At 40.5% G+C, this 24,334-nt stretch overlaps 2 protein-coding genes across 4 annotated transcripts in view; one reads left to right on the forward strand and one right to left on the reverse strand.

Moving 5' to 3' along the window:
• The first annotated feature begins 483 nt into the window (after positions 1 to 483).
• FAM237B (family with sequence similarity 237 member B) lies at positions 484 to 4,237 on the forward strand. 3 transcript variants are annotated; one of them, XM_078155665.1, is made up of 3 exons: positions 484 to 913; positions 2,749 to 3,164; positions 3,635 to 4,237. In XM_078155665.1, exons 2-3 carry the CDS (start codon positions 2,767 to 2,769, stop codon positions 3,702 to 3,704), a joined length of 468 nt encoding a protein of 155 aa, XP_078011791.1. In that variant the 5' UTR covers positions 484 to 913; positions 2,749 to 2,766; the 3' UTR covers positions 3,705 to 4,237. The 3 variants fall into 3 exon arrangements, with proteins under 3 accessions (XP_078011791.1, XP_078011823.1, XP_078011812.1); XM_078155697.1 differs by having other exon boundaries at positions 2,749 to 3,129; XM_078155686.1 differs by having other exon boundaries at positions 484 to 900.
• An 18,365-nt stretch (positions 4,238 to 22,602) lies between these two features.
• Positions 22,603 to 24,334, reverse strand: part of CFAP69 (cilia and flagella associated protein 69) — a 72,133-nt gene continuing 70,401 nt past the window's right edge. The window contains exon 23 of the mRNA XM_020987446.2: positions 22,603 to 23,144. Within this exon, the coding sequence (XP_020843105.1) occupies positions 22,974 to 23,144 (171 nt within the window). The 3' untranslated portion in view covers positions 22,603 to 22,973. The remainder of the gene's footprint in view (positions 23,145 to 24,334) is intronic.

A 24,334-nucleotide genomic window follows, 5' to 3' on the forward strand; every position in this document is an offset into this window, starting at 1 on the left:
ACCTCTTTAAGAAAGGTGAGTCAAAAAGCACGTATTAGTCACCTACGATGTGCTAGGCTTTGTGCAAAGAGCTGGAGGGACAAAGAAACAAAACAAAGTGTGATATTTTAACTCTAAGACCATAAGTGAAAAAGAGTTGCCAATCTGCATTGATTCAGGGAGTTCCTACATGTGTAGTTCACATCACCAAAGAAATCACAGGAATGTAATGTATGCGTTACTGACAAATTTCAGCTAGGATTGGGCGGCAGAAGATGAAAAGTATTGTAACACAGTCATATAATCGGCTTAGAAATACCCAGGCACAATGGAGGAGAGCAAACGGGGTGTGTGTGTGTGTGTGTGTGTGTGTGTTGTGTGTGTGTGTGTGTGTGTGTGTTGGTTGACGGAGTCCGTTATTGAGATTTCCGAGGTTGGAGTGGGAGGGGAGGAGGAGGAGGAGGAGGAGGAGGAGAAAACATCTGGGAGGATAATCCAATCTTGTGTGGCTGGGATTTCAAGCAAGTAAGGGTCCCCAGCACCGGTGGATGTGCCCTAGCTGAGCGCGGGAGATCTCCAGCCTGACTCAGCCAGAGGTGGGTGGGAGAGGCTGTCCTCAAGCAGCCTAGGTGAACCCAAAGAGAGAGGGTGGGGCTTGGGGAGGATTCAGGCGAAGGAGGCTGCCGCAGGGGTTGCCCTGCTCTTTTATCTGGGCTCCTGCGCTAGCCGCATAGAAGGCACAGTAGCGGAGGGAGGTCCAGCCGGGAAGATCTGACCTCGCTGTGCTGGGAGTAGGAAGAGCTGCGGCTGGACTCCTCGACTCGAGGTAGCTGGTGTTCTTCATCCCTTTCCCTGCCTGCCGCTGTCTCTGCATCTGCAGCCGCTGCCTCTCCCCAGCGTGCCCTTCTGCCGCTCCAGCAGGTACGGTGCCCAGGTGAGCGCAGTGAGCCGCGCGCAGATAGAGCAGAGGTTGGGAGCATTGGCAGAAGTCCTGGGCATCCTATAGGGCTGGAAGGGAACTTAAAGGTCATCGAATCCAACTCCCTCATTTCCAGATGAAGAAACTGAGGCATCAAGAGATTAAATGACTTGTCCAGTTTCATACAGGTAGTAAGTAATAGAATGAAAATTCGAACACAGATCAGTTGCTTCCAAATCCACCGGGCTGTTATGAATATAATTTTTAATTGTATAATACCACCTTGGGGACGTATAGTGTTATAGAAGGATTCTGGTTCACGTTATAAGCTAGATCTGGGATTCTTAACTTGGAGTCTATTAACTTTTTTTTTCTTAATATTTTGATAATTGCATTTCAATATCTTTGGTTTCCTTTGTAATCCTATGTATATTAGTTTGTGTATTTAAAAATATTATTCTGAACCGGGTCCATAGGCTTCTCTAGACTGCCGGAGGAGTCCATGACACAAAAAAAGGCTAAGATCTCCTGGGAACAACGGTTCTGAGGTGCCTTCCAATGGTGATCACAGGAGAAGAGACACTTTAGCCCCAACTAAACTGGATTCTGCTTTTTCCTTTCCAGAGCATGGAATTTCTCTGCTTGGGTCCTGAGATTTTCTTGAGAGAACAGGGGGGAAATTGCTTTCAGTAGCATTATCTCCACCCTGGTAATACCAGAATTGGAACCTGGCAGCATACATACCAATTTGAGTATTCTGCAAAATTCTGGACAGTGTGAGATCCTAAACTGAAATTTATTTGAGGAGGAATGAGATCTGTAGCCTTTTCTCTCCAGAGGTAGATGTGGGTGTGTGTTCTATGCTTTTGTTCCAGAATTCCTTCTCTTTACACAGGCTTTGAAGATTTCAGTCACTCTGCCATCCAATTTATCTTGGGACATCATGAACATTTCCGGTTTTCTAAGCTGATATTGGGAGCATGTATAGGCTAGTGGTTTTACTGATTTTTTAATCTTTAGAGTCTGACTGGGATTTCTCTGTGCTTCAGACTGATTTAGAGATATTCTGAAATAGATCAATTGTCAAAGAAAAGAGGGCAAAGAAACATTTTTAAGTTTTAAAGTCATGGGGTATTGGTGATGTGTCCAACACTATAATGTATTTCTTTATAGATCACCTTAGAATTGTTCTCATTTCATTTATATGTGCCCCAACTAGAATGAAAATTCCTCCAAGTCAAAGACTATGTTTTCTACTCAGGTAGCAGATACTTTCCAAGTTCTTATTGAATGAATAAGGGAAGGAAAGAGCTTAGAAAGTTTGGAAACTAGAGCTTAAAAATGATTTAGGGATCCTATTCCTTTCCATGTTACTGAGTTTGTGACATCTTACCCTTTCCTTCTGAAATTTATGACACTATTTTATCCTATAAGAATATTGCTCCAATTGAAATGAATGCTTCCTAAAGGAAAAACACAACAAAGAACCTTAATCTGTTGGACTTCAATGAGTCTATAATAGTATTTATAAATTTAATAGTTGGAATAAAGTTCCAATAAAGTTGGAATTCTATTTCCATTTCCATAGAAATTTTGAGACTAGACAATTTCGCAGAGGCAACTGCAAGAAATTATGTAGGATGTAAATTTGGTCCAATTTTTAAAGAAATCAACCTGTGTGATATATTGATAATAAATTTTGCAACAATATTCTTAATTAGACCATGCATACAATTGTACATTAGAATTAGGCACAGCATTCATATTTTAAAAATCATAAATCTTAGAATGGGGGAATAATTTTCATGTCATACTTCATTATAAAAGTAATAAATTATGTTTCTCTGTAGGTACCTTGCTTTTGCAACATGGGCTGTGTCTATAGAAGATGGTGGTACCTACAGCTGAGCTGCATACTAATGATGAACCTGGTTACTGCCAATTTTGAAATCCAAAAGCAAGCTCTTGCAAGTATCAGTTCAGGGAACCTGGAAGAAATTGATCATGAGTGTTGGGAGCTTTGCTCCATGATGTTGATAGAAATGAAGAAACTGAAGGTAGCAAATACCGTTCCTGGATTCTGGAACTTTATGATGCTCTTGAAGAAATCCAAAAGGCCCCGCCATTATAATATCTTCATCAACTTAGCCCAGGATTTCTGGAGTATGTATGTAGACTGTGCACTGTCAAGGGCTCATGGAATGGGAAGAAGACAACTCACAACTCCGCAGGTTTATTTCGACATTTCCATGGAAGATAGCAGGAAGTAATTTCGATGTGTTGAATAGTATTCATTTTCAGTAAAAATATTTTCTCCATTTGATGCCCCCCCAGTTTATCCATCGAATTAAAAAATGTTTCCATATATAGTAATTTGCCATGGCTTTGTTCTTTACATGTTTAAATTTATATCCTTGAGATGTAAGTATAAGTATATAAGATATATTGATATATTATTATACTTATAGGATTTGGTTTTAACTGATATTGGTATGTATCTTGATAGCTTATTCCAATGGTTCACTTATTTTCTCTAACAAGCACTGTATGAGAAAATTCTGTTACACTGTTAGCATTTTTTATCCCATTACATCTTTACAAATGAATCTTTTTTTTTTTAATCCAAAAGGAAATATGTTTAGGTTTGGGGGATTAACTCAGGAATCTAATGAGGGGTGGTCTAACATCCTTCACATTGGCAAGGATCACTGAACTTTTCCCTCTTTCCTTTCACAGGGTTGGATTGTACAAAGCATTGGTGCTAGAAGCGTGGGGAAGAAGACTATTAAAACATCAAACAGGGTGATAGCCACAGCGAGATGAAAGCCTGCTTCCTAACAGACAACTCTGAGCTATGTTCCTCAGCATCTTTTCATGAGGCCCATGTTTTCTGACAGTACTGATATGTGAAAAAGTATCCCAGAAACCATGAATTCCCCCCACTCCTGCCCTTTTTTCAAATACAGGCCACGGGCACTTCCCCCCCCCAAAAAAAAACCTCTCTGTGTTGATTTAGCTCTTTGAATTTATTATTTGTGTTGTGTCAGGTAACTCCTTAGTGTTAAGTATCTTTATTTTTGTCATGGCCTTCTTTTAAATGGCACCCTTTTGTTGCATAGAGAACCTTATCTGCAATGGAAATTTGATGTATTTTTATATATTCACCAATGAGGCAAAATGGCAATGGTTCCTTTATAAAATATTGTGTTTGAACATTTGTTTTAAAAGGAAGGCCAGTATTAAATTTAAAAAAGAGTTGTTTAAGCTTAGTGTAATTTAAGTTTCATGGGCCATGTGGTTACTGAAGCTTGTATTGTATCAACTGTTTAGTCTCATGTATTAAAGTACTTTTCTATGCAATGAATACCATGACTCTTTATGTTCTTCTTTAGGGCTGTGGTTCAACTCTTTATTGAGGAAGTGTGTGTGGGAGGGGGAGAAGGCATATGAAGGAAGGGAAGGGGGAAGGCGGTAGAACTCTATTTTACTGGCACGATAACATTCATGAACCATTCACAAGCTGGCCCCAAGCTGCCTTTCCAACTTTCTCTCTCTCTCTCTCTCTGTCTCTCTCTCTCTCTCTGTCTCTCTCTCTCTGTCTGTCTGTCTGTCTGTCTCTCTCTCTCTCTCTCTCTCTCCCTCTGTCTCTCCCCCTCCCCCTGTCTATCTCTCTTCCTCCCTCCCTCCTTTTCTTTCTCCCACACAGCTCTTCACACAGCTAGTAAGTGTCTAAAGATAGATTTGAACTCAGGTCCTCACAACTCCAGGGCCAGTGCTCTATCCACTGTACTACCTAACTGTCCTTTTAGTTTTTTTCCTCCCACTACGCACACTTCAGCCTGGCCAAACTGGCTTTCTTATTGTTTCTCATATGTGGTACCCTATCTCCCCCATTTGTATCTTTGCACCAGCTGTCTCCCATGTCTGGATCAGTTTCCCTCACCTGATCTCTGAGAATCCTGAGATTCATTCAAGGTTCTATGCCTTACCACCTTCTACAAGATGTTTGTCCCACCAGGTGCTAACACTTTCTTCCCAAAACCAACCTGCAAGTTTCTTGAGCACAGAGATAGTTTTCAATTTTGTCTTCATATACCCAGAACAGTGACTACCACCTGGTAAGTGCTTGAGTAAATGCTCATTGATTGGTTAGCTATATCAGTTAAGCTTCCTTCTTGTTTTTATGCACAAAAGACAAGAAATAATTGGTATTTGTATTCTTCTAGGTGGCAAAGATTTTACACTTTTTTATTGCAAGAAGGGGAAGCCATCACATTATACCCATTCACGTCCTTTGCAGGTTACCTAATGAGGCATTTTGGCCTTGGGACAAATTCATGGTGGGGAAAATGGTGGGGGTGAGTGAGGAAGGGTGGGACTAGCAAAGGGTTGACATATGTGGTGGTGAGTTGAAAAGATTGGGGAACTAAAATCCAAGGAGGTAGAAAAGGGTCCTGATATGGTATTGGGATGAAGAACACTGAGTCAGGTAGTGAATTTAATGGGTAGGTGGGAGCATAATGACAACAACCAGGATTTAGACAGGATGGAGTGAACTTTGAAAGTGGTGGTGAGGATTAAGGAGCATTCTTCTTCTGGTCTTGTGTGTCTGGTGTATAAGAGAAGGAGCAGCCAGCACTGGAGAGAATACCAAGAGATATGATGTTTTGAGGAAGAAGCTAGGTTTCAGAGAGCACTCAAATATGTAAGGAATTTTATAAGAGAGAACTCTAGGGTCATAGAGTTAACAGGAATCTCAGAATTCATCAAGTCTCCATTTTCCATAAAAGGAAACTGAGGCCCAGGGAAATGAAGTTATTTGCCTAAGGTCATGCAACTAGTAAGTGTCAGAGCTGGGATTCAAACCCAGCTCTTCTGACTCTTCCCACCTACTATAATAGAGGAAAGATCCACAAAATAAAATGGAAATGAAGCAAGAAGGAGGAGAGGGCCTAGAAACTACAAGAGTTGAGTTTAGGTAAAGGGATTGTGGGAGAAGGGCAGGAGAGGACTAAAGGACCCAGAGCCTTTGGTGCTGACTTCTCCCCTCAAGGATCTGTGCTATTCCTGGGTGTCCCAAGTGATTTAAGTTCTTAGGGCAGATGGGGACCGAAAGACCAATCTTCCCTACCTCCAAAACAAATCTAGATTGGCAGAGGGGTGCGATGGCTATAGGACCATTGGAGTAGTGGCCTCTAAAATGGGAACCCCTTTGTCACATTAGCCAATGTAACCACTAATCATGATAACTTACATTTTATAGGCTTTAAGGTTTACAAAGCATTGCATTATCATATTCGACAGGTAGAATGAAGTCCCTGTGACAGATGAGGAAATTGAAGTTCAGAGACGTAACTGCTTTTCTCAAAGCTAAGTGTCAGGGGTAGCACTAAGGACAAGGTCTCTCTTCTGACTCCTGCTCTTTGCATTAACCTACCTCTCATGAAGGTAGAAGAGATACTGTCTTGGCATATTAAAAATATATATATATATATATATATATTTTATGTTTCTTTTTTTCCTGGAAATTGGAGTTGCTTTCTTATTCTATTAGCTGATGTACAAAGCTATGTCCTGTTCCGAGAAAAACATTTCCTCCTAAATTGGGCCAAAGGCACAGAGTAGGGGTTGAGTTGAAGCGTAGAATATGGAATCATTTTTGTTTTTTTAATACTGTGTGGTTGTGACTTCAGTGGCTGTTAGGGGATGCATAAAGTACATCTCGTGCTTTGCTACATCCTACCAAAAGGCAGGTTATTTTTAGACTGAATAACTCTGGTTGCTTTTTTCCAATTATCAGAGATGAGATTGATTAATAGTAGTCCATCAATTGAAAGGTTATGATGAAATCAGATTTGGAACTTCTGGGTAATAGAAATTCAATATAGGGTATTTCATTAGGCGATTGGAGTTTAGATTTTGTCCCTGACACTGTTTTGACCACCCTGCCCTTTAATGCTCATTGAAGGCAGTTAGAAGTCCAACTGTTTGGCTCCAATATAAAAATCTTTCTTTTCGTCTGGACCTATGGTTCTATTTTACTGGTGTAGGAACACTTTCTATCAATAAGAGACTAAGTGAATTGCTCAGGGTCACACAGGTGCTATGTCTACAAGACTGGACTTGAACCCAGCTCTTCCTGACTGTGAGGCTAGCTTGCTATCTACTATACCACATTGTCCCGCATAATGTGCTATATTCAAATGTATCTGTAATTCCAATAACTTGGATGTTCCCTCCAATGTTTCAGGCTATGACCTATTCATGCCCACTCATCTTGTGAAACTCACTCATTTCCTTCCATGAGTCTACCATAGTCTGTAATGTGCAGAAAGCCTTTTTTTTGCATGATTTATAGTTCTTGCTGAGGGTGGAAGTGAAAAGGGAATATATGGTGTCTACTATGCGCCAGGTACTGTGCTAAGCACTGCTTACAAATGTTATCTCATTTGCTTCATAAATAGCTGTAGGATAACTGCTGACATTCATATAGAACTTTAACATTTGCCAAACCTTTTGCATACATTTTTTTCACTTGAGTCTCATGACAAACCTGTAAAGTAGTATCATTGCTATTTTGCACATGAAGAAACTGGGGCCCAGAGAAATTGAATGACTGGCACGGGTTTACACTGGCTAACACTGTCATTACTATGCTTGTAGGAGAGGCAGCATCTACTATAAGAGGAAATGTGGTATAGTGGGGTAGAATGCTAGGCTTGGAATCTGGAGAGACCTGGGGTTGAATCCTACTTCTGACACTTGAACGTCTCTATATGACCTCCCTGACGTTCACTTTCCTCATTTCTAAAAAGGGGACGATAATATCTGTCCTCCCAGAGTCATTGTGAGGTTCCAATAGGATAATGTATTTTGAGTGCTTTGTAAGTTTCAGGGTGCTATGTAACCCTAAGATATTCTTATGCCGTGAAATGTCTTCCCTAGAGAACTCAATTTATTTAAATGCATACGCAGAATACAGAAATTCGAAACATTGTAGAGGAAGCCCAGGTGTATGAGGGAGGACTGTAAGGTGAGGAAATGAGTCGTAGCTCTGACTGAGTGCTGAGGCTGTACAGAACCAGGCTGATCTCTTTTTTACAGGATGGTTCTTCAAAGGCATGAAGGCAGCTAGCACTTCTAAGTTTCTGTCTGTTAGGCTAAAGCTCAAAGATGACCAAAATGGTACCAGGATCACACCTGCAAAGTCTTCTCTGTGCCTTCAGATGGAATGCAAAAGAATGTTATGCATCCTCTTCTGAGTACCATCTGGGACACTGATGGGAGTGTTAAGAGCAAGACACTGATTGTTGCTTCATTGCTTACTCAATATGACATAGTTTCTGGACCTTCCATCCTAGACACCCTCTTTTGTTCATGGCTTCCAGGGGCAGCTAGATAGTGTGGTGTTTAGAGCACCAGCCCTGGAATCAAGCAGACTTGAGTTCAAATCTGGCCTCAGATACTTGACACTTACTAGCTGTGTGACCCTAGGCAAGTCACTTAACTCCATTGCCTAGCAAAAAACCAAACAAAAACCAAACATGGCTTCCAGGACTAAGCTTAATCAATCAGTCTAACCAACAAGTGTTTCTCTAGTGCCTCCTCTATAATAAGATCTGCTTTAGGGGCTGGGGATACAGATACATAGGATGAAACAATCTCTTTTCTTTTTAGACAGAATGTGAGAGCTGGAAGGCACGGGAGAGACTTTTGAGACCAAATTCTCCATTTTTCTAATAAAAAACTGAGGCCCAGAGAAAGAGGTGACTTGCCAAAATCACACAAGTAGAGGAGATGAGATTCGAACCCATGTTTCCTGACTCCGAAGAACAGAGCACATTCCAATGTATCAGCTGGCCTCTGAATTTCCAATGTTCATGCTTACTGGCTGTAGAAAGCTGGGCAAATCACTTCAGCTCTCAGGTGTCTGTTTCTTTTGTAAAATAGAGTTATTGCTGACATAGAGATTTTTATACTTATACTCTCTACCTCACAGGGTCAATTGTGTGGAAACTCCTATAAGAATGTGAGTTACTACTAGTGAACAAGGTCTCAAAGCTACTCAGAGGGCTTATCAAAACAAAATTTAAATTCCTTATCCTGAAATTCAAGACCTTGTATGGTTGGGCCATGACCTCCACTACTAGTTGAGAAATGAAGGCCCTTCTCTACTATAGAGACCTTCAGAACATTTGGTGGGCCCCCAAACTACTCCTATCTTGTAGCACACTTAGAAGTATGTGGATAAGAGCTATGAAAGATGGGTACAGATGGGGTATAATTTGATGTATTAGAGAGAAGTTCTAAATACATGAGACCATAGATTCATTTGAGTATAGATCATTAGGAAAGCAGCATAGTATTAGAGGGGTGAAGGTCCTAAGGTTGAAGACTGGGATGTGATGGGTGGTTCAAGAAGGTTTGTAGGCTTTCAAGCTAAAAGAAATTAGAGTGAAGGTAAGGAAAAGGGAAGGTGGTGGTTATGTTACACCTATTTAAGGATGTTTAAAGTAACTGATCTGAAACAGACAAGCTCTAGGGAAGATGGTTCCTACTGTTGAGGTCCTGAGGCATCGTAAGATTAGGTCAAGATGCTGCTCAGGACAAGAAGCCCAGTTTCACCAAAGCTTTAGAATTGGACCCACCTGGAAAATGTGCTTTCAGAAAAACAGATGGTATAGACTAGAGAAAAGTAAATCAAGGGCAAAGGAAAGACTTCCAGAGATTGATTCTTTAATATGACCAGGAAAGAAACCAAGGAGACGATTTCCATGGTCAATGTAGGATGGATGGTCAGAAACCAGAGAATAAATCTTTGGGGTTGAAGGAGGAAAATGCTTCCTCATCCATGAGGCCAAAGACCAGAGAAGGAATCATAGGTAACCTGTGTGGATGTGGAATGGAAGTGTGCTGTAGCCAAGGTCATATCTAGAGAAGAGGAGCAGATAAGCTCTGGGAGAATTTTGCCAGACCTGGCAATATTGACAGCCCAAATCTACCTCAGGTCAGCAATCTGAGTAACTGTAAAACCAAATATTTTGTAGTTTGTATCCTGACCCTTTCAATTATAGTGTATCTGTACCCTCTCAATTCTAATGTTTTCCCTCTATTGATTATTTCCTATTTATGCTTATTTGTACATAGTTATTTGCATATTGTCTACCACCATTACACTGTAAGATCTTCAAGGGCAAATATTGTCTTTTGCCTCTCTCTGTGTCTCCAGAGATTAGCACGGTGCCTGGCACTTAATAAATTGTTGTTGATATGGGTCAATATAGTAAACAAGGAACATGGATGCCCCGTGGACAAATTTCTCAACTTCTCCAATGCTCAACTTTCTTACCTGTGAAATATGAATATCTGTAGTACCTATGTTGCATGGTTGTTATAAAGATCAAAAGAGGTATATAAATGTCAATTCACTACATAAATTATTATTATTATTACTATTATTTTTGTTGATGCTGTTGTTGTGAATGACCAAGCACGGTAGTGGCAAAAACCACTCAACCAGGGCTTCAGACACCATGCCTAGAGCCAGAAAGACCAGTACCTTAGAAAAAGGACTAATGCTAGCATTATCAGGCTAGGCCAGGAGAGGCCACATGTGGCCATCTAGATCCTCAAGTGTAGCCTTTTAACTGACTCCAAACTTCATTGAACACATCCCCTTAATAAAAGGATTTGTTCTGTAAAACTTGGACTCAATCAAAGGGCCGCACCCAAGGACCTAGAAGGCTACATGTGGCCTCGAGGCCACAGGTTCCCCACCCCTGGGCTAGGCTCAAATACCAGACTCAAAAGAATGAGACTTTAGGCAAAGGCCTCAGGGCCTTCAGTGTCAGACTGAATGTCAAAAGGACCAGGTCAAAAAGACCAGTGTCAAAAGACACCAGGCCTCCTAGTGGCTCAGAATCACTATACCTCTGAGAAAATTCTCATTTCTTTACTATATCTCCCTATACTTTTGTCCCCATGTTGCTCAATGCTGCTGTTCTTCAATATCTTTCCTCCTTTGCCCCACCATTCAATTGGGCTCTCTGGAACTTCTGCTCAACCCTGAACAAACTTCTTTTCATTCTTAATCTCACCTTTTCGGAATCCCCTGCACCCATGACCACTTATTCCTGTACCTGACTGCTTATTCTTTGATGTCACCTGACATATGGGATCAGGATGAGCACTTAGCACACCCCTTGCTTTCCATTGTCATCTCCAGGCCCTTTACAACTTTCACGATGGCTCAGCAGCTTCTCCTCCTCTGAATTTCACTCTATCCATCTGTTTCATCCATTCACTTCTTTACCGCTGTGATTTCCCTTCCTCTAGGTAATTCTCTTTCCTGTCTTGAGGAGTTGGGCACCTGGTTTATGGTCTTTCCATTAAAGATGAAGAAATTGGGGACCAAAGTGTTGACTTCGTTTACACAGTATTATACAGACAGTTAGGGCACTAGACTAGATTCAGGACAGTTCCAGAACTGGCATCTGGCATTCCCCAAATGGAATTCCTCATCAGATCCCCATCTCAGACTGCCTTCTCCTTGGGTGGTTTCTATGCCAGCTGTTTCCTTTGCTGAATTGTAAGGAGCAGAGCATGTTCTAGATAACCTAGAAATATTTGTTGGATGAATGAAAATGGACAAATGATCACCTACTGTGCAGATTATTCCTTATTTCTTACAGTGTTTGTAAAGGATGTCAAGTAAAGAATCTAATCCCATCATTATCAGCAGAGAAGCTAAAGTTGACAAGTTCATAGACAAGTGACTAGTCCTAAACATCCATTGTAATACAGCAAAGAATGGACCTGATGACTCCTTACTGAGTTTCTTGGGCAGATAATCCAAAAACACTGTCATTTAGAAGGGGGCTGCAATCTCAGTTTTAGAGAGGCTGAGAGCCTCCTTTAATCTAACTCTGTTTCTTGCGTTGTCATCATTTCAGCATGCTTAAAATTGAGTTAATCATTGAGGCACTAAGAGACATGGGAGCAGAAAATTACATCTATACCAATGAATAATAGGAAATGGTGATGGGTTTATTAGAAAGAATTATTTACTTCAATACTCCAAGAGTCTGTAATTTTTCCCAATGAGGGAGCTCTCTCGGTTGACTTATCAAAACCTCTCTGCAACTGATTGTATGCTCTTTGAGAGTTATTGTGGCCAAAATAATTTATCATCCTGTCATCTTGTATGTAGGCTGGTGATGAGTCTCTCTGTACTTAGTGAAGGGTGGTTCTAGACAACAGATACATAGACCCTCAGTGAGTGGCTACAGGAAAGTTCTTCTCCAATACTTCATCATAGGGTCAAAGAGAGCCTGGGCTCTTAGAGGCTTTGCCAGCAGAGAGTTAATCAATCAACAGGTAATTGTTAAGTTTGTCGTTTGTCGGACTGTGACATTAAGGCCTTCCCCATGCCATGAATTGAGAGTGAATTGGATTTAAGTGAGGGAGAATTGTACAAAGTCACCAGCCTCACTCTCCCCTCTGGAGCCATCTAGGTCTGGTGGCAAGATATAGATCAGGACAACTGGAGATGACCCCAGAGCAGTGGGAGACCTTGGCCTTTTAAAGTTAACGTCTTTCTCAGGTCTCAGTTTGACTGAGGCAATGCCCATTCAGTGACTAAGACTAGGTAAGAAATGAGGTCAAGAATGGCCTCTTTTAGCCAGTCAAAAAAAAAATCAATCTGGGAGGGGAAGACCCTCAGCATTTCCCCACCAAAAAAGAAACAATTACTATTTATACTTACTTTGAGCCATCGGAATCTAAACAATGACAAACTGAGGCTTGGGCTGGGACCTATTCTTGGCCAATCAATGACAGCCAGAATGATTTGGGTCTAAGGCATGGTCCTTAAGAAAGAAATCTAGCCCGTAAACACATAAAAGATATCTTGCTAAGTTTCAGCAATCAAAATGGGTATTCCTTTAGCATCCATCTCCTGTCCCCTTAATATGGTGCTAGCTTAGGGCTCTGTCCTTAATGCCCTTCTCTTTTCTCCCCAGACCAGAAGTGCTTCACATGGTTTTATGTAATGAACTCCTTTGGCAATCTGATGAAGCCCAATACTGCTGTGGTTTGTTGCCTATATTCATAATTAAGGAAATGCCAAATTTAAGTCTTGTCAGTGCTGTTCAGTTATGTCCAATTCTTTGCGACCCAATGGACCAGACAGTTCTATGGGGTTTTCTGGGCAAAGATTCTGGAATGGTTTGCCTTTTTCTTCTCCAGTGGATTAAGGCAAACAGGAATTTACAGGCTCATACACCTAGTAATTGTCTGAGGCCAGATTTGAATTCAAGTCATCCTGACTCCAGGCCCAGAGCTCTACCCACTGAGCCACCTAGGTTAGTAAAAATAAAGATGTAATATTTTTCCCCATTCAGATTCATGGAGCCCCTAAAATGTATCCACATACCTTTTGTGTATCCTAGGTTAAGACTCTGTGCTCTAAGGGGAATCTATATTTTATAATTTGGTTTGTAGACTCCAGCTTATGAACTCTTCTTTTTGATTTTCTTCCTTTGTGATCTTACCTGTTTTCATGAGTTTAAATATCATCTCTATGTAGATGACTCCTAAATTCAACTATAGTGGCTCTTTTGAACTCTAGTCCCAAATCTTCAGCTAGCTCTCCTGGATGTCGCATAGATAGCTCCAACTGAACATGTCCAAAATTCTTGGACTCTACTCTAACCTTCTACACTTCTGTTGAGGGTCTTAACCATCTTCTCATTCAGGTTCATAACCCTGGAGCTATCCTGGACTCTTCCTTTCTCCTCAACCCCTTACAGCCAATCAGTTGCCAAATTTTGTTGATTCTACCTCCAGAAAAAGGCAGGCAAGTCAATCTAGTTGAAGCAGCAAAATGACCTGAGGGAGAGGCAGGAAGCAGCAGGAGAATCAACTCTCCCCTTCCCTCCCATACTCCTGACCACCATCTCTCCTCATACCCTGAAGGGAACAGCTGAGAAACCTGAACCCAAGAGCCCTGAGGATAGTGACATTAAATGAAGACATTAAGAAAGAGGCTTCAACATCTACTTTGCTGCTGCACCATGAGACTTTTCCAGCTTCCTTGCAATTGAAACCTTACGTACATGTTGTCTTCCCTGTTAGAACATGAGCTCCTTGAGAGCAGAGACTTTCTTACTTTTCTTTTTGTATTCCCAGCACTTAGCACAGAGTTTTGCACACAGTAAGCACTTAATAAATGCTCTGTTTAAAGTGACTAATATGGAAATGTTTTACTTGATTGCATATAGATAACCTATATTGCATTGCATACTGTCTCAGGAAGGGGGAAGGGGACAGTGGAAAGGAGGATTATAATTTGGAACTCAAAACTTGAAACATGTAAAAAAATTGTTTTAACATGTAATCGGGGGATAAAAAACCAAAATGTTAAATTAAAAATGCTCTGTTTATTCATTCACAACATCTCTTGTGTATATACCTTTCTCTCCAATAACATGGCCCTCACCCTGACTCCAAGTTCAGGCCTACAACCCCTCTTACCTAGCATACTATAATTGTTTTTCTTTTTTTTAATTGATATTTTCTGTTTCTTACATTACCATGGCATCCCCTAACTCCTCCCTGAGGGCCATCCCATATCACAAATAGTATTTTTCTTTTAGACAGTTGGGGTTAAGTGATTTGCCCAGGGTCACACAGCTAGTAAGTGTCAAGTGTTTGGTCTGAGGCCGGTTTTGAACTCAGGTCCTCCTGACTTCAGAGCCGGTGCTCTATCCACTGCGCCACCTAGCTATCCCAATATTTTTTTAAAAAAGAGGAAAAAAATGTCAGCGCAACTTAAGTTGAGAAAGTCCAAAAATGTGTGCGATGCGTAACCAGTGGACCACCCCCCTCCACCACAGAGTGGATAGGGAGAGGGTTCTCATGCATATTTACTTCAGTCTCACTTGATCTTTATACGTTCTGTGACACTGATTTGATTTTTTTGGTGTGTGATTGTTCTTTCCATTTAAATTGTAGCTACTGTGTGTACTGTTTTCTTGGTTCTGCTTATTGTAATTGTCTCCTAATAGTTTTCCTGCTTCCAATATCTTTTCTTCCAGTTCAACTTACACATTATCTGTCAAAATAATTTTTCTAAGGCACAGCTTTTACCACAATACATCCTCGTTCATAAACTTGCAACGGCTTCCTATTAGCTATAGGCACTATATACTCCTAAACTTGGCATTTAAAACCCTCCTCAATATAGATTAAGGGAAGCTAGGTGGTACAGTGGAGAGAGTGTTGGGCCTGGACTCATGAAGACCCAAGTTCAAATCTGACCCCAGAAACTTACTAGCTGTGTGATCCTGGACAAGTCACTTAACTCTGTTTGCCTCAGTTTCCTCAAGTGAGGCAAATAATCTGGAGAAGGAAATGGCAAACCACTCCAGTATCTTTGCCATGAAAATCCCAAATGGGGTCAAGAAGAGTCAGACATGACTGAACAATATAGATCCAATTTACCTTTCCAGCCTCATTCATATGAATCCTATTCATAAACTCAATGTTCCAGCTAAACTGGACGACTAGCTATTTCCCTTTCCCACTGTTATACACTAGTCATTCTCCACGTTTGGGTTATGCTCTCTTTTCATGTTTTTCTTTTTTAAGTCTCAACTCAGACATCGCTTTCTTCATGAAACCTCTCCCCTATCCTCTCTTTAGTGAATAGTCTCTCTTTTCTCAATTCTTCTTATATTATACTTTTACTACCTGTGTTGCATTCCCCTGGTAGAACATGAGCTCTTCAGGGGCAGGGGCAGGGGCCGTTTTGGTTTTGTCTTTGCACCTTGCTCAGTTAGTGAAATTCTTTGCACATGGTAGGTATATAGAGGCAGCTAGACGATGCAATAGATAGAGCGCTGGGTCTGGCGTCAGGAAAACCTGAGTAGAAATCCAACCTCAGACACTAGCTCTGTGACTCTTGGTAGGTCACTTAACCTCTGTGTGCCTCAGTTTCCTTATCTGTAAAATGAAAATAATAATAGCACCTATCTCCCCGAGTTGCCGTAAGATCAAATGAGGTAATATTGGTAAAATGTTTATCACAGTGCCTGGCACATAAGAGGTGCTTAATAAATGTTCCCTTCCTCTCTCCCTCTTTCTTTCCATCCTTCTTCTTCAGTGTGTTATGAATTGAATGATTGAATCCCAGCTTGGACTCAGTGGAGCTGAGGCCAAGAAAAAAAGGTGAATCCTAGAATATGAGGGTCTCAGAGTTGGAAGTGACTTCAGAATTCATCTGGTCCAACTTGTTGTTCATCTTTCATTTTCGAAGCAGACCAATGACATCATGGATGTCTTGACTTGCTTGTGAATTGGATTTAAGTGAGGCAGGGTTGTGAGGTCAGCTTCACTATCTCTTCCTGAGTCACTGAAGGCTAGTGGCAGGACAAAAGTCAAGACAACTGGCAATGGTCCAGGATGCAGTGGATGACTCTGATGTCTCCGATGTCTGACCGAGCCCAACTGGTACCTGGATAGGTCTTTCCTCGACAACACACCTAATAAGTGGTCATACAGCTTTTACTTTATTTGAAAGTAAGCCTTTACTTACTTACCTCCACATCCTCCTCAGACAACCCATTCCAATTTTGGGACAACTCTAATTTTTAGAAAATTTTCTTTTATGTTTAATTGAAATCAGCCTCTTTGCAATTTCTGCTTATTGACTCAAATTCTACCCTGTGGAGCCAAACAGAACAAGTCAAATATCTCTTCAATATGACAATCTTTCACATTCTTGAAGACAGTAATCATGAGTACCTCTGCACTTCCTTGCCCAAATCTTTTCTCCTCCATGCTAAACAACTTTCATTCCTTCCACTGAGCCTCACGTGGCCCTACTTCCAGTCTCCGCATCATCCTGGCCATTCTTAGGTCGTTTCCCATTGTCTTTAGAATGCAGATCCCAGAACTAAACACAGTACCCCAGATGTGGTTGGAAGAGGGTATTCTCAATTTGGGTTCCTTGTCATTCCCCAGTTATCCCTAGAATGCAGATCCCAGAACTAAACACAGTACTCCAGATGCAGTTGGAAGAGAGTATTCTTAATTTGGGGTTCCTGCTCCCAGGAGGAGCAGGCCTGATAATATCACAAGTAACCAAGATGTGGATATGTCATGTCCTTGAATATTCCCTTACTATGGCTAAAGTAAGCATTCATTTTTATAAAATACTGACAGTTCCCAATTTGTGTCATTCTTTCACTGGAATTCTATTGACCCAATCGGTTATTAATAAAGCATTAGCTTCATATACCTTTAGTACTCAGAATTTTCACCGGCTAAATCAGACTGTCCTCCCCACTCAGTTTGTTTCAGAGAAGTTGGCCCCCCAGATCCGCAGTGACTCAGATAGTTTCTGAGGTCATTAGATCAGCGTAAAATAAATGCTAAAAGAAAACCACCACCACCCTGGGAGGCATCCACTCCCTCAAACAATACTGAGTGACTCAGAGGCTTTCTCTCTGTCAATCAAGAGGATTTTGTACCTCTCAAGGTCTAGGTCAAAAAGGACACAGAACTAGGCTTTTTTCACTGAGGCTGAGTCTCAAATTGTGGCCATATAGAACTGAGCTCATGACCCAGCATTAGGGGCATTATCATTGTTTCAAGATGAAGTTCTTCCTATCTGACTTTAAACAAAGGCTATAGATAGGGTTTGAAATTTAATTTGAATAGAAAACTCTCAGGTGAGGAAACTCCTTCTGTCAATGCATTTCTCTAATTATTAGTGATTTAAAAAACTTGTTTTTTTAGGTGAGGCAATTGGGGTTAAGTGACTTGCTTAAGTTAAGTGACAGCTAGTAAGTGTTATGTGTCTGAGGTTAAATTTGAACTCAGGTTCTCCTGACTCCAAGGCTGGAGCTCTATCCACTGTGCCACCTAGCTGCCCCTAGGGCACTTTTTTCATAAGGCTATTGATAGCTTGGATTTCTTCCTTTGAAAACTGCCCATCAAATGCTTGACACTTGCTAGCCGTGTGACCCTGGGCAAGTCACTTAACCCCAATTGCCTAAAAAAAAAAAACACGAAAAAAACCCCCCTGCCCATTCACATCCTTTGCTGGTTATAAATTTCTAATGACATCCTTTAAGCTACTTTTTTTCCTGGACAATTCTTCATCAATACTTCTTCATCATCATCCCCCCTCCCTATCAGCCTCTTAACTCTTTTTAAAAATTGTATTTTATTTTTAATATTCTCTTTTTTTTAAATTTTAGGATACAAATTCTGTTCCTCCCTCCCACCTCCTTCTCTACTCACTGAGAAGGCAAGCAATATGATATCAATTATACATGTGAAATCATACAAATATATTTCCAGAATTAAAAAAAAGCATGAAAAATAAAGTCAGAAAAGCATTCTTCAATCTGTACAGAGAGTTCATCAATTCTCTATCTGGAGATGGATAGCATTTTTTTTCATCACGAGTCCTTTGGAATTGTCTTGGATCATTGTATTGATCAGAGTAACCAAGTCTGTCATAGCTGATCATCATTATAACATTGCTGTTACTGTGCACAATGATGCCCAGGTTCTTTTCACTTCATTTGCATCAGTTCATATAGGTCTTGCCATGTTTTTTCTGAGACTACCCCTCCCTTGTCATTTCCCACAGCACAATAGTATTTTTCCCCTTGTCTGAACTCTGGTCTTTACCAAGAAAAGGTCCCTGGTCCCCTGCAGCCACAAGTGTTAGTGTTCATCTTTGCCTTGGAACTGCACCTTGTGACTGATCCCTAGTGCTTCTCTCCAGCCTGGAACTGTGATCCAGAACTACCTATGGGCAATAGAATTGTCAATCAGTGCCCACTGTACCCAGTACCGGCAAAGGGCCCCCTATAACCCGTTTATGACCAGACCAGTTGTCTGACCTCCTTACCATCTGTGGGCTGAGAGCTCTAGAGGCTGCTTCTGCTGTGCGGGTGGGCTCCACCCTGGTATCATAGACACAGACCTCTTAAGTTTTCTTAGGCTGAAAAAAATACCTCAACCTGACATTTTATTGGTTCCACTGCTCCAAAATTCGATTTGAGGCATTGTTTCAAAGGTTTTTTTGGAGGGAGATGATGAGACTCTTCAGATGGGTTGTCTTTAATCTCCCATCTTGGCTCCTTCTGTTAACGCTTTCAAGATGAAAGGTACAACACTAGAAGGGACCTTAAGGCTTATCTAATCCAACCTTCCCACCTCCATTTTACAGGTCAGAAAACTGAGGCACAGTGATATTGCTCAAAGTCACATAGTTACAAGTAACAGAGCTCAGTTCCTGGGATTTAAAATCAAATTCTCTTACTGCCTTTGATGCTCACTTTAAACATTTTGTGATACCTCCTTTCTTTCTTGTCTTCAGGCCATCTACTCTCAATGTTCATTTTTACCCGATTTCCCATATACCAGTATCTGGGTAGCACAAGGCACCCCATTGTGAATTGTCCTGGCTCTTACATCCTTTGGGCAGGCCAGCCCTAGATGCTGTTAAAAGATTCTTTGCACCTACTGCTTCATTTTCTAGTTGAGATGCAAAGCTCAATACCTTTTATATATTCTTAAAAGAACTAAATGACATTTGAAGTAAAAATAATATAAGACAGGCAGTCTGCTTATTGATTTGCCTTCAGTATAGTACTAGATCAACATCGCCTTTCCTTCCTCCAAACTGCAAGTGAATAATGCAGTAAAGAATAAAAAGACCCCTCTAAATTCCTTGTCCTTTTAATCTGTGGTCTTTTCTGCTTAACTGCCTCTGCTTCTCCGCTCAAGCCTTTACAATATGGCTTCCATACACACCATTCTGTTGAAATAGCTATTTCCATGGTCACTAATAGCCTCTTTATTAGAAAATCCACTGGTCTTTTTTTTCCTATCCTCATCCTCCTAGATTTCTCCATAGTGTTTGAGAACATGGAATATTACTGCCTTATGAATACTCTCTCCTTTGACTTTCATGACACTGCAATCTCACAGTCTCCTACTTTTCTGATTTTTCTTTGTCTTCTTTGCTGAGTCCTATCATTCTTCCAGTCCCTTAAACTTAGGTGTCCCCCAAGGTTCTGTCCTAAATCATCATATGAGGATTATTTGGAGGTGCTGGAGATGTGTAGCCTGGAGAAAATGCAAGGGGACACGATAATTTTCTTTTGGTATTGGATGGGCTGACATGGGGAAGAGGGATGTGGTCTGTTCTGTCTGGCTCCAGAAGGCAAAAAAAAATCGATGGTTGCTAGGAGGCCGATTTCATCTTAATGTGAGGAAAAAAAACTTCCTGAAAATTGGAGCTGCCCCAAAGGGGGAAGGAACCCTCTCCAGGGTTGCCTGGAGAGATGGTGGGGGTCCCCCTCCTTAGAGGTTGTCAAGCACGGGATAGATGACATTTGCCATGTTGGTAAGGGGAATTAAGGATGTGAGCGCTAGAGATCATAAGATGCAGAAGCTGTCCTGGTGGCAGAGGGAGGAAGCCTGGGGACTCTGAAGCCCTAGGGTACCAGGCCAGGGGTCAGTGCATTGTGAGGGAAGGGCACTGCTTCCTTGAACTGAACACAGTAATGAGCTGTTAGAGCCTTGTTTGGCCTTGTTTGGCTCACTAACCAGCCTAATGATCTGGTCAGAATTTGCTTCTGCATTAAGATCTGGTAATTTACCCCTCCTCCACTCACCTCCCACCTCCACCACCCATTCCCCATCATGCCCCTGGCTTCTGCCTCATCAATGCCTGGCAAACTGGCCTCACTTACCTTTGGGAGTTTCCTGCTCTTTAAATCTTGCTTATTTACTGTTTGAACTTTTATAATAGCGTTTGTTTCCAGATAAAGATAAGATGATTTTTACTGCACTCTGAGTGTTTGTTATAAATGAATGGACCACACTGTGTAGATATGTGGATTCTCTGAGCCTGTCTCTGTCTCTGAAATATATGTAAAGGTATGGTGTGTGCTTATATATACACATATATATGCACACATATAGGCTATACACGCATATATGTGTATGCATATATATGCATATTATATATATACAGACACACATATATGCATACACACAAATATACATGCATATGTAGTATGTGTATGCATGTTTATATATATTGTCCATACACATATGTGTACACACATACACACATGCATATTATAATACTCACAGACACACACACATATGCACAAAAATGCATATGTAGTTGTATGTATGTGTATGTAGTCTGTTCAATACAAAATCATGAAATAGGGAAAGTGTCTTTGGAGGCTTCCACCTCTGTTTCTTCCATTCCTTCTCCCTGCCCCACCCATGTTTTTCATGTTGGCAAGATGTAAATCTATGAATCTCTACCTCACTGGATAACTTTTATCTCTTTCAAATCTCAACATTGTGATTCTATGTACCTTTACAAATGTGTACCAAATGAAGGTAGTAATATTCCCTCTGTATTTTGACCTGTTTTGACCATATCAGGAGTATTATATTCATTTTTTGGGTAGCATATTTTAGGGAGGATGTTGACAAGCCAGTGCATGTTCAAAACAGCTAAATTAAAGGGACTTGGGATGTTAAGTCTGAAGTTTATTTAAAGAAGCAGGGGCATACTAATTTTCTTCACATATTTGAAAGGCTATCATGGAAGAGAGATTAGATTTTAGATGCATTAGATTAATTTTTCTTCAGAGGGAAGAACTAATAGCATTATGGAAGTTACTGAAAGCAGATTTTTGGCTTGGTATAAGGAAAACTTTCTAATAGAGATGTCCAGAAGTAGAGTGGGCCTTCTCATAAGGTAGTTAAATCACCATCATTGGAGGCCATAAAACCATTGGGTAACCATTTTGGTGGGATGTTGTAAAAGGGTTCTGCTTGGTCATAGGTTGGACAATATTGTCTTATTTTCTTAACTTTTCCATATCATCAGAAAGCAAAAGTCTTCAGGAAAAGGATGTCAAGTCTTCTTGCTCCAAAGGAATTCTACAGTTCACATGATGGCTATGACCTCCCATGGTGTGGTCTGAACCACCCTCTGAGAAACTCCACCTTAGTTTTAGCATATTAAAAGAAGGTGGGTAGAGACATAGCTTGAATGTGTTGTGGCATTAGAAATACATTTTTCTTGTAGTAGTTCTCATTAAACTCAATATCAACGTGGATGAACTGCTGACCTTATTCCCTGCTACACAGACCCACAGGTGCAGCTCAAGGAGATTGCTAGGATCCATACGGGATATCATCACCTTGCTTGCACCAAGAAAGGGGAGAGGAGGAAGAGGAAAGATGTCAGATGTATCTCACTCTGATTCTTTTTTTTTAAGGCAATTAAGGTTAAGTGACTTGCCCAAGGTCACACAGCTAGTAAGTGTCAAGTGTTTGATCTGAGGCCAGATTTGAACTCAGGTCCTCCTGACTTCAGGGCCAGTGCTCTTTCCACTGTGCCACTTAGCTGCCCCTTCTCACTCTGATTCTAAGGGTGAATGCCCTGGATGTAGTTGGCAGAAAACTTGTGTTACTATGTAGCTGGCAACCTCATCTGGTCACAGCCCTATCATATCCCTTCTTTTGACCATTTGATTCATGGCTGCATGAATGTTGCGTTTGGTGCTTTCCATAGAAGGGGAAATGTGAGTCTACGAGCCCTACCCCAGGAAAATCAGGCTTATATGTAGTTTAAGACGACAAACAAATCATTTTTAAAATAATTTCTTTATTTTAAATTGTTTAGCTAATGACAAATATTTCTTTGTTATGGCAAGAATAATTAACTACCATATTTCTGTCATTTAGTTTTAGAGAACATAAAAATTTATTCAGCTAGAACTTTTAAAAGACTGCCAATAAATTCCTTATGTTTTCTGATGCTACATGTTACTGAAACGTTCAATCACAAAATACACTCATGGAACATGGTTAATTACACATTTTCCCCCAAGCCCCATACAGTACTTTGTCAAAGACATAATAATATATTCTAAATGTCTGCCATTAACATTTTGCATAAAAATATATTTCTTCACTAGAAAACTAGAAGCAGTATTTTTTTTAAGTGAGTATGATGCTAGAGACAGTGATAATTTTTTGTCTTATCTTCTATTTTAATTTCTTTGACTCTTTGTAAAGCTCCTCCTTGAATAGGCAGTCTTTTCAGGGCAATGTCTGTGTCTGCTAGTGGTCCCCCTATTAAGTATACAGGAGTACTTTCCACAGTTATCACTTGACCAGTGGGAACCTAGAAAAAGGAAATTCATTTTAATCTTTCAAAATTATAGGATAAAGCCCAGCATCCTTCAGTCCAATTCTGAAGATTATCCCCAAAATATATGTATTCAGACTTTCTTCAAGATTCCCCAGTTAGCTACCTGATGTCATAGTGTATAATGGAAGGTCCAATGGGGACATACCAATTAAATGTTTAATGTGTGAGGCATCTCATCATGGGAGGTCTGGCAGGCTGGATGTGTGAGTGGGATGGGAAGGAGTTTTGGTGTCTAGAAAGATATGGTAGATGAAGAGACAATGCAAGTATCAATGAGGACAGCACTGCTCGAGCTCCAGGCCCCACGAAAAGTGGGGCCCAGCACTAGTTTATATTCAATGAAGTTAGAGTTTTGTTAGTCAGAGGTAAAGAAAGAGGATCAACTTCAGTCGGAAGCAACTCTCAGTTCAGATGGGTCATAATTCTTTTAATCTAATAACAGATTTTGGAGTTGGAGAAGAATTTAGTATTTCTTAAAAGTATGCAATATAGGCTACTAACATTGTTTTGAATGTCGTATTTCTTTGTGGACCTAAGGTGGTTCCCCATTCTTACTGTTTTCAGCATTGTTCACATTGGGGGTTGCTAGTATTAGCCCTAATTTACAGATGAAGTATATGAAGTGACTTGTACAGAGTCATTGTGTAAATAGGTCAACAGGCACCAGAAACCCTTCTCACTATGTTTAGTGCACACTGATGGGATAGGAGAAGAAATACCTCTATGTTCCACAGGGTATTGTAAACACAACAGAAAAATGGTTATGGAAAAGAAAGGAAGTAAAAGAAAATAATATGAGAAAAATAAAGAGACTAGTAAAAGGAAAGGAAAAGAAAGAAAGATGTATACATATGGTAGGGAGTCATAGTGGATGGCAACCACTGTCCATAGATTTTTTTTTTAATATTTTAAAAAATATTTTCCTCAGGGAACAATTTCTACCCAGTTTCCTTTGAAGAAGCACAGGTGACTCAGCTAGAGATGAGAGATAGGTTAACATTTTTTATCTGTAGACCTCAGCCAATAATCCTTGTGTATTCATTAATCCACTAAACATTTATTGGGTTTTTATTGTGTCTGTGGGCAACCAATAAATAAAACACACATAAAGGGTGATTAAAAAGTAGAACACTCAGTGAATGCCTCCAGGAATGATTTCTTAT

The sequence above is a fragment of the Phascolarctos cinereus genome, unplaced genomic scaffold (assembly GCF_003287225.1).
Source record: "Phascolarctos cinereus isolate Bilbo 61053 unplaced genomic scaffold, phaCin_HiC Scaffold_1;HRSCAF=81, whole genome shotgun sequence".
NCBI lineage: Eukaryota > Metazoa > Chordata > Mammalia > Diprotodontia > Phascolarctidae > Phascolarctos > Phascolarctos cinereus.

Excerpts from the sequence above, each read along its gene's own strand:
- FAM237B (XM_078155665.1), top strand. The coding sequence starts at position 2,767 with ATGGGCTGTGTCTATAGAAGATGGTGGTACCTACAGCTGAGCTGCATA. Across the intron at positions 3,165-3,634 it reads TCCATGGAAGATAGCAGGAA|GGTTGGATTGTACAAAGCAT; the intron begins GTAATTTCGATG and ends TTCCTTTCACAG.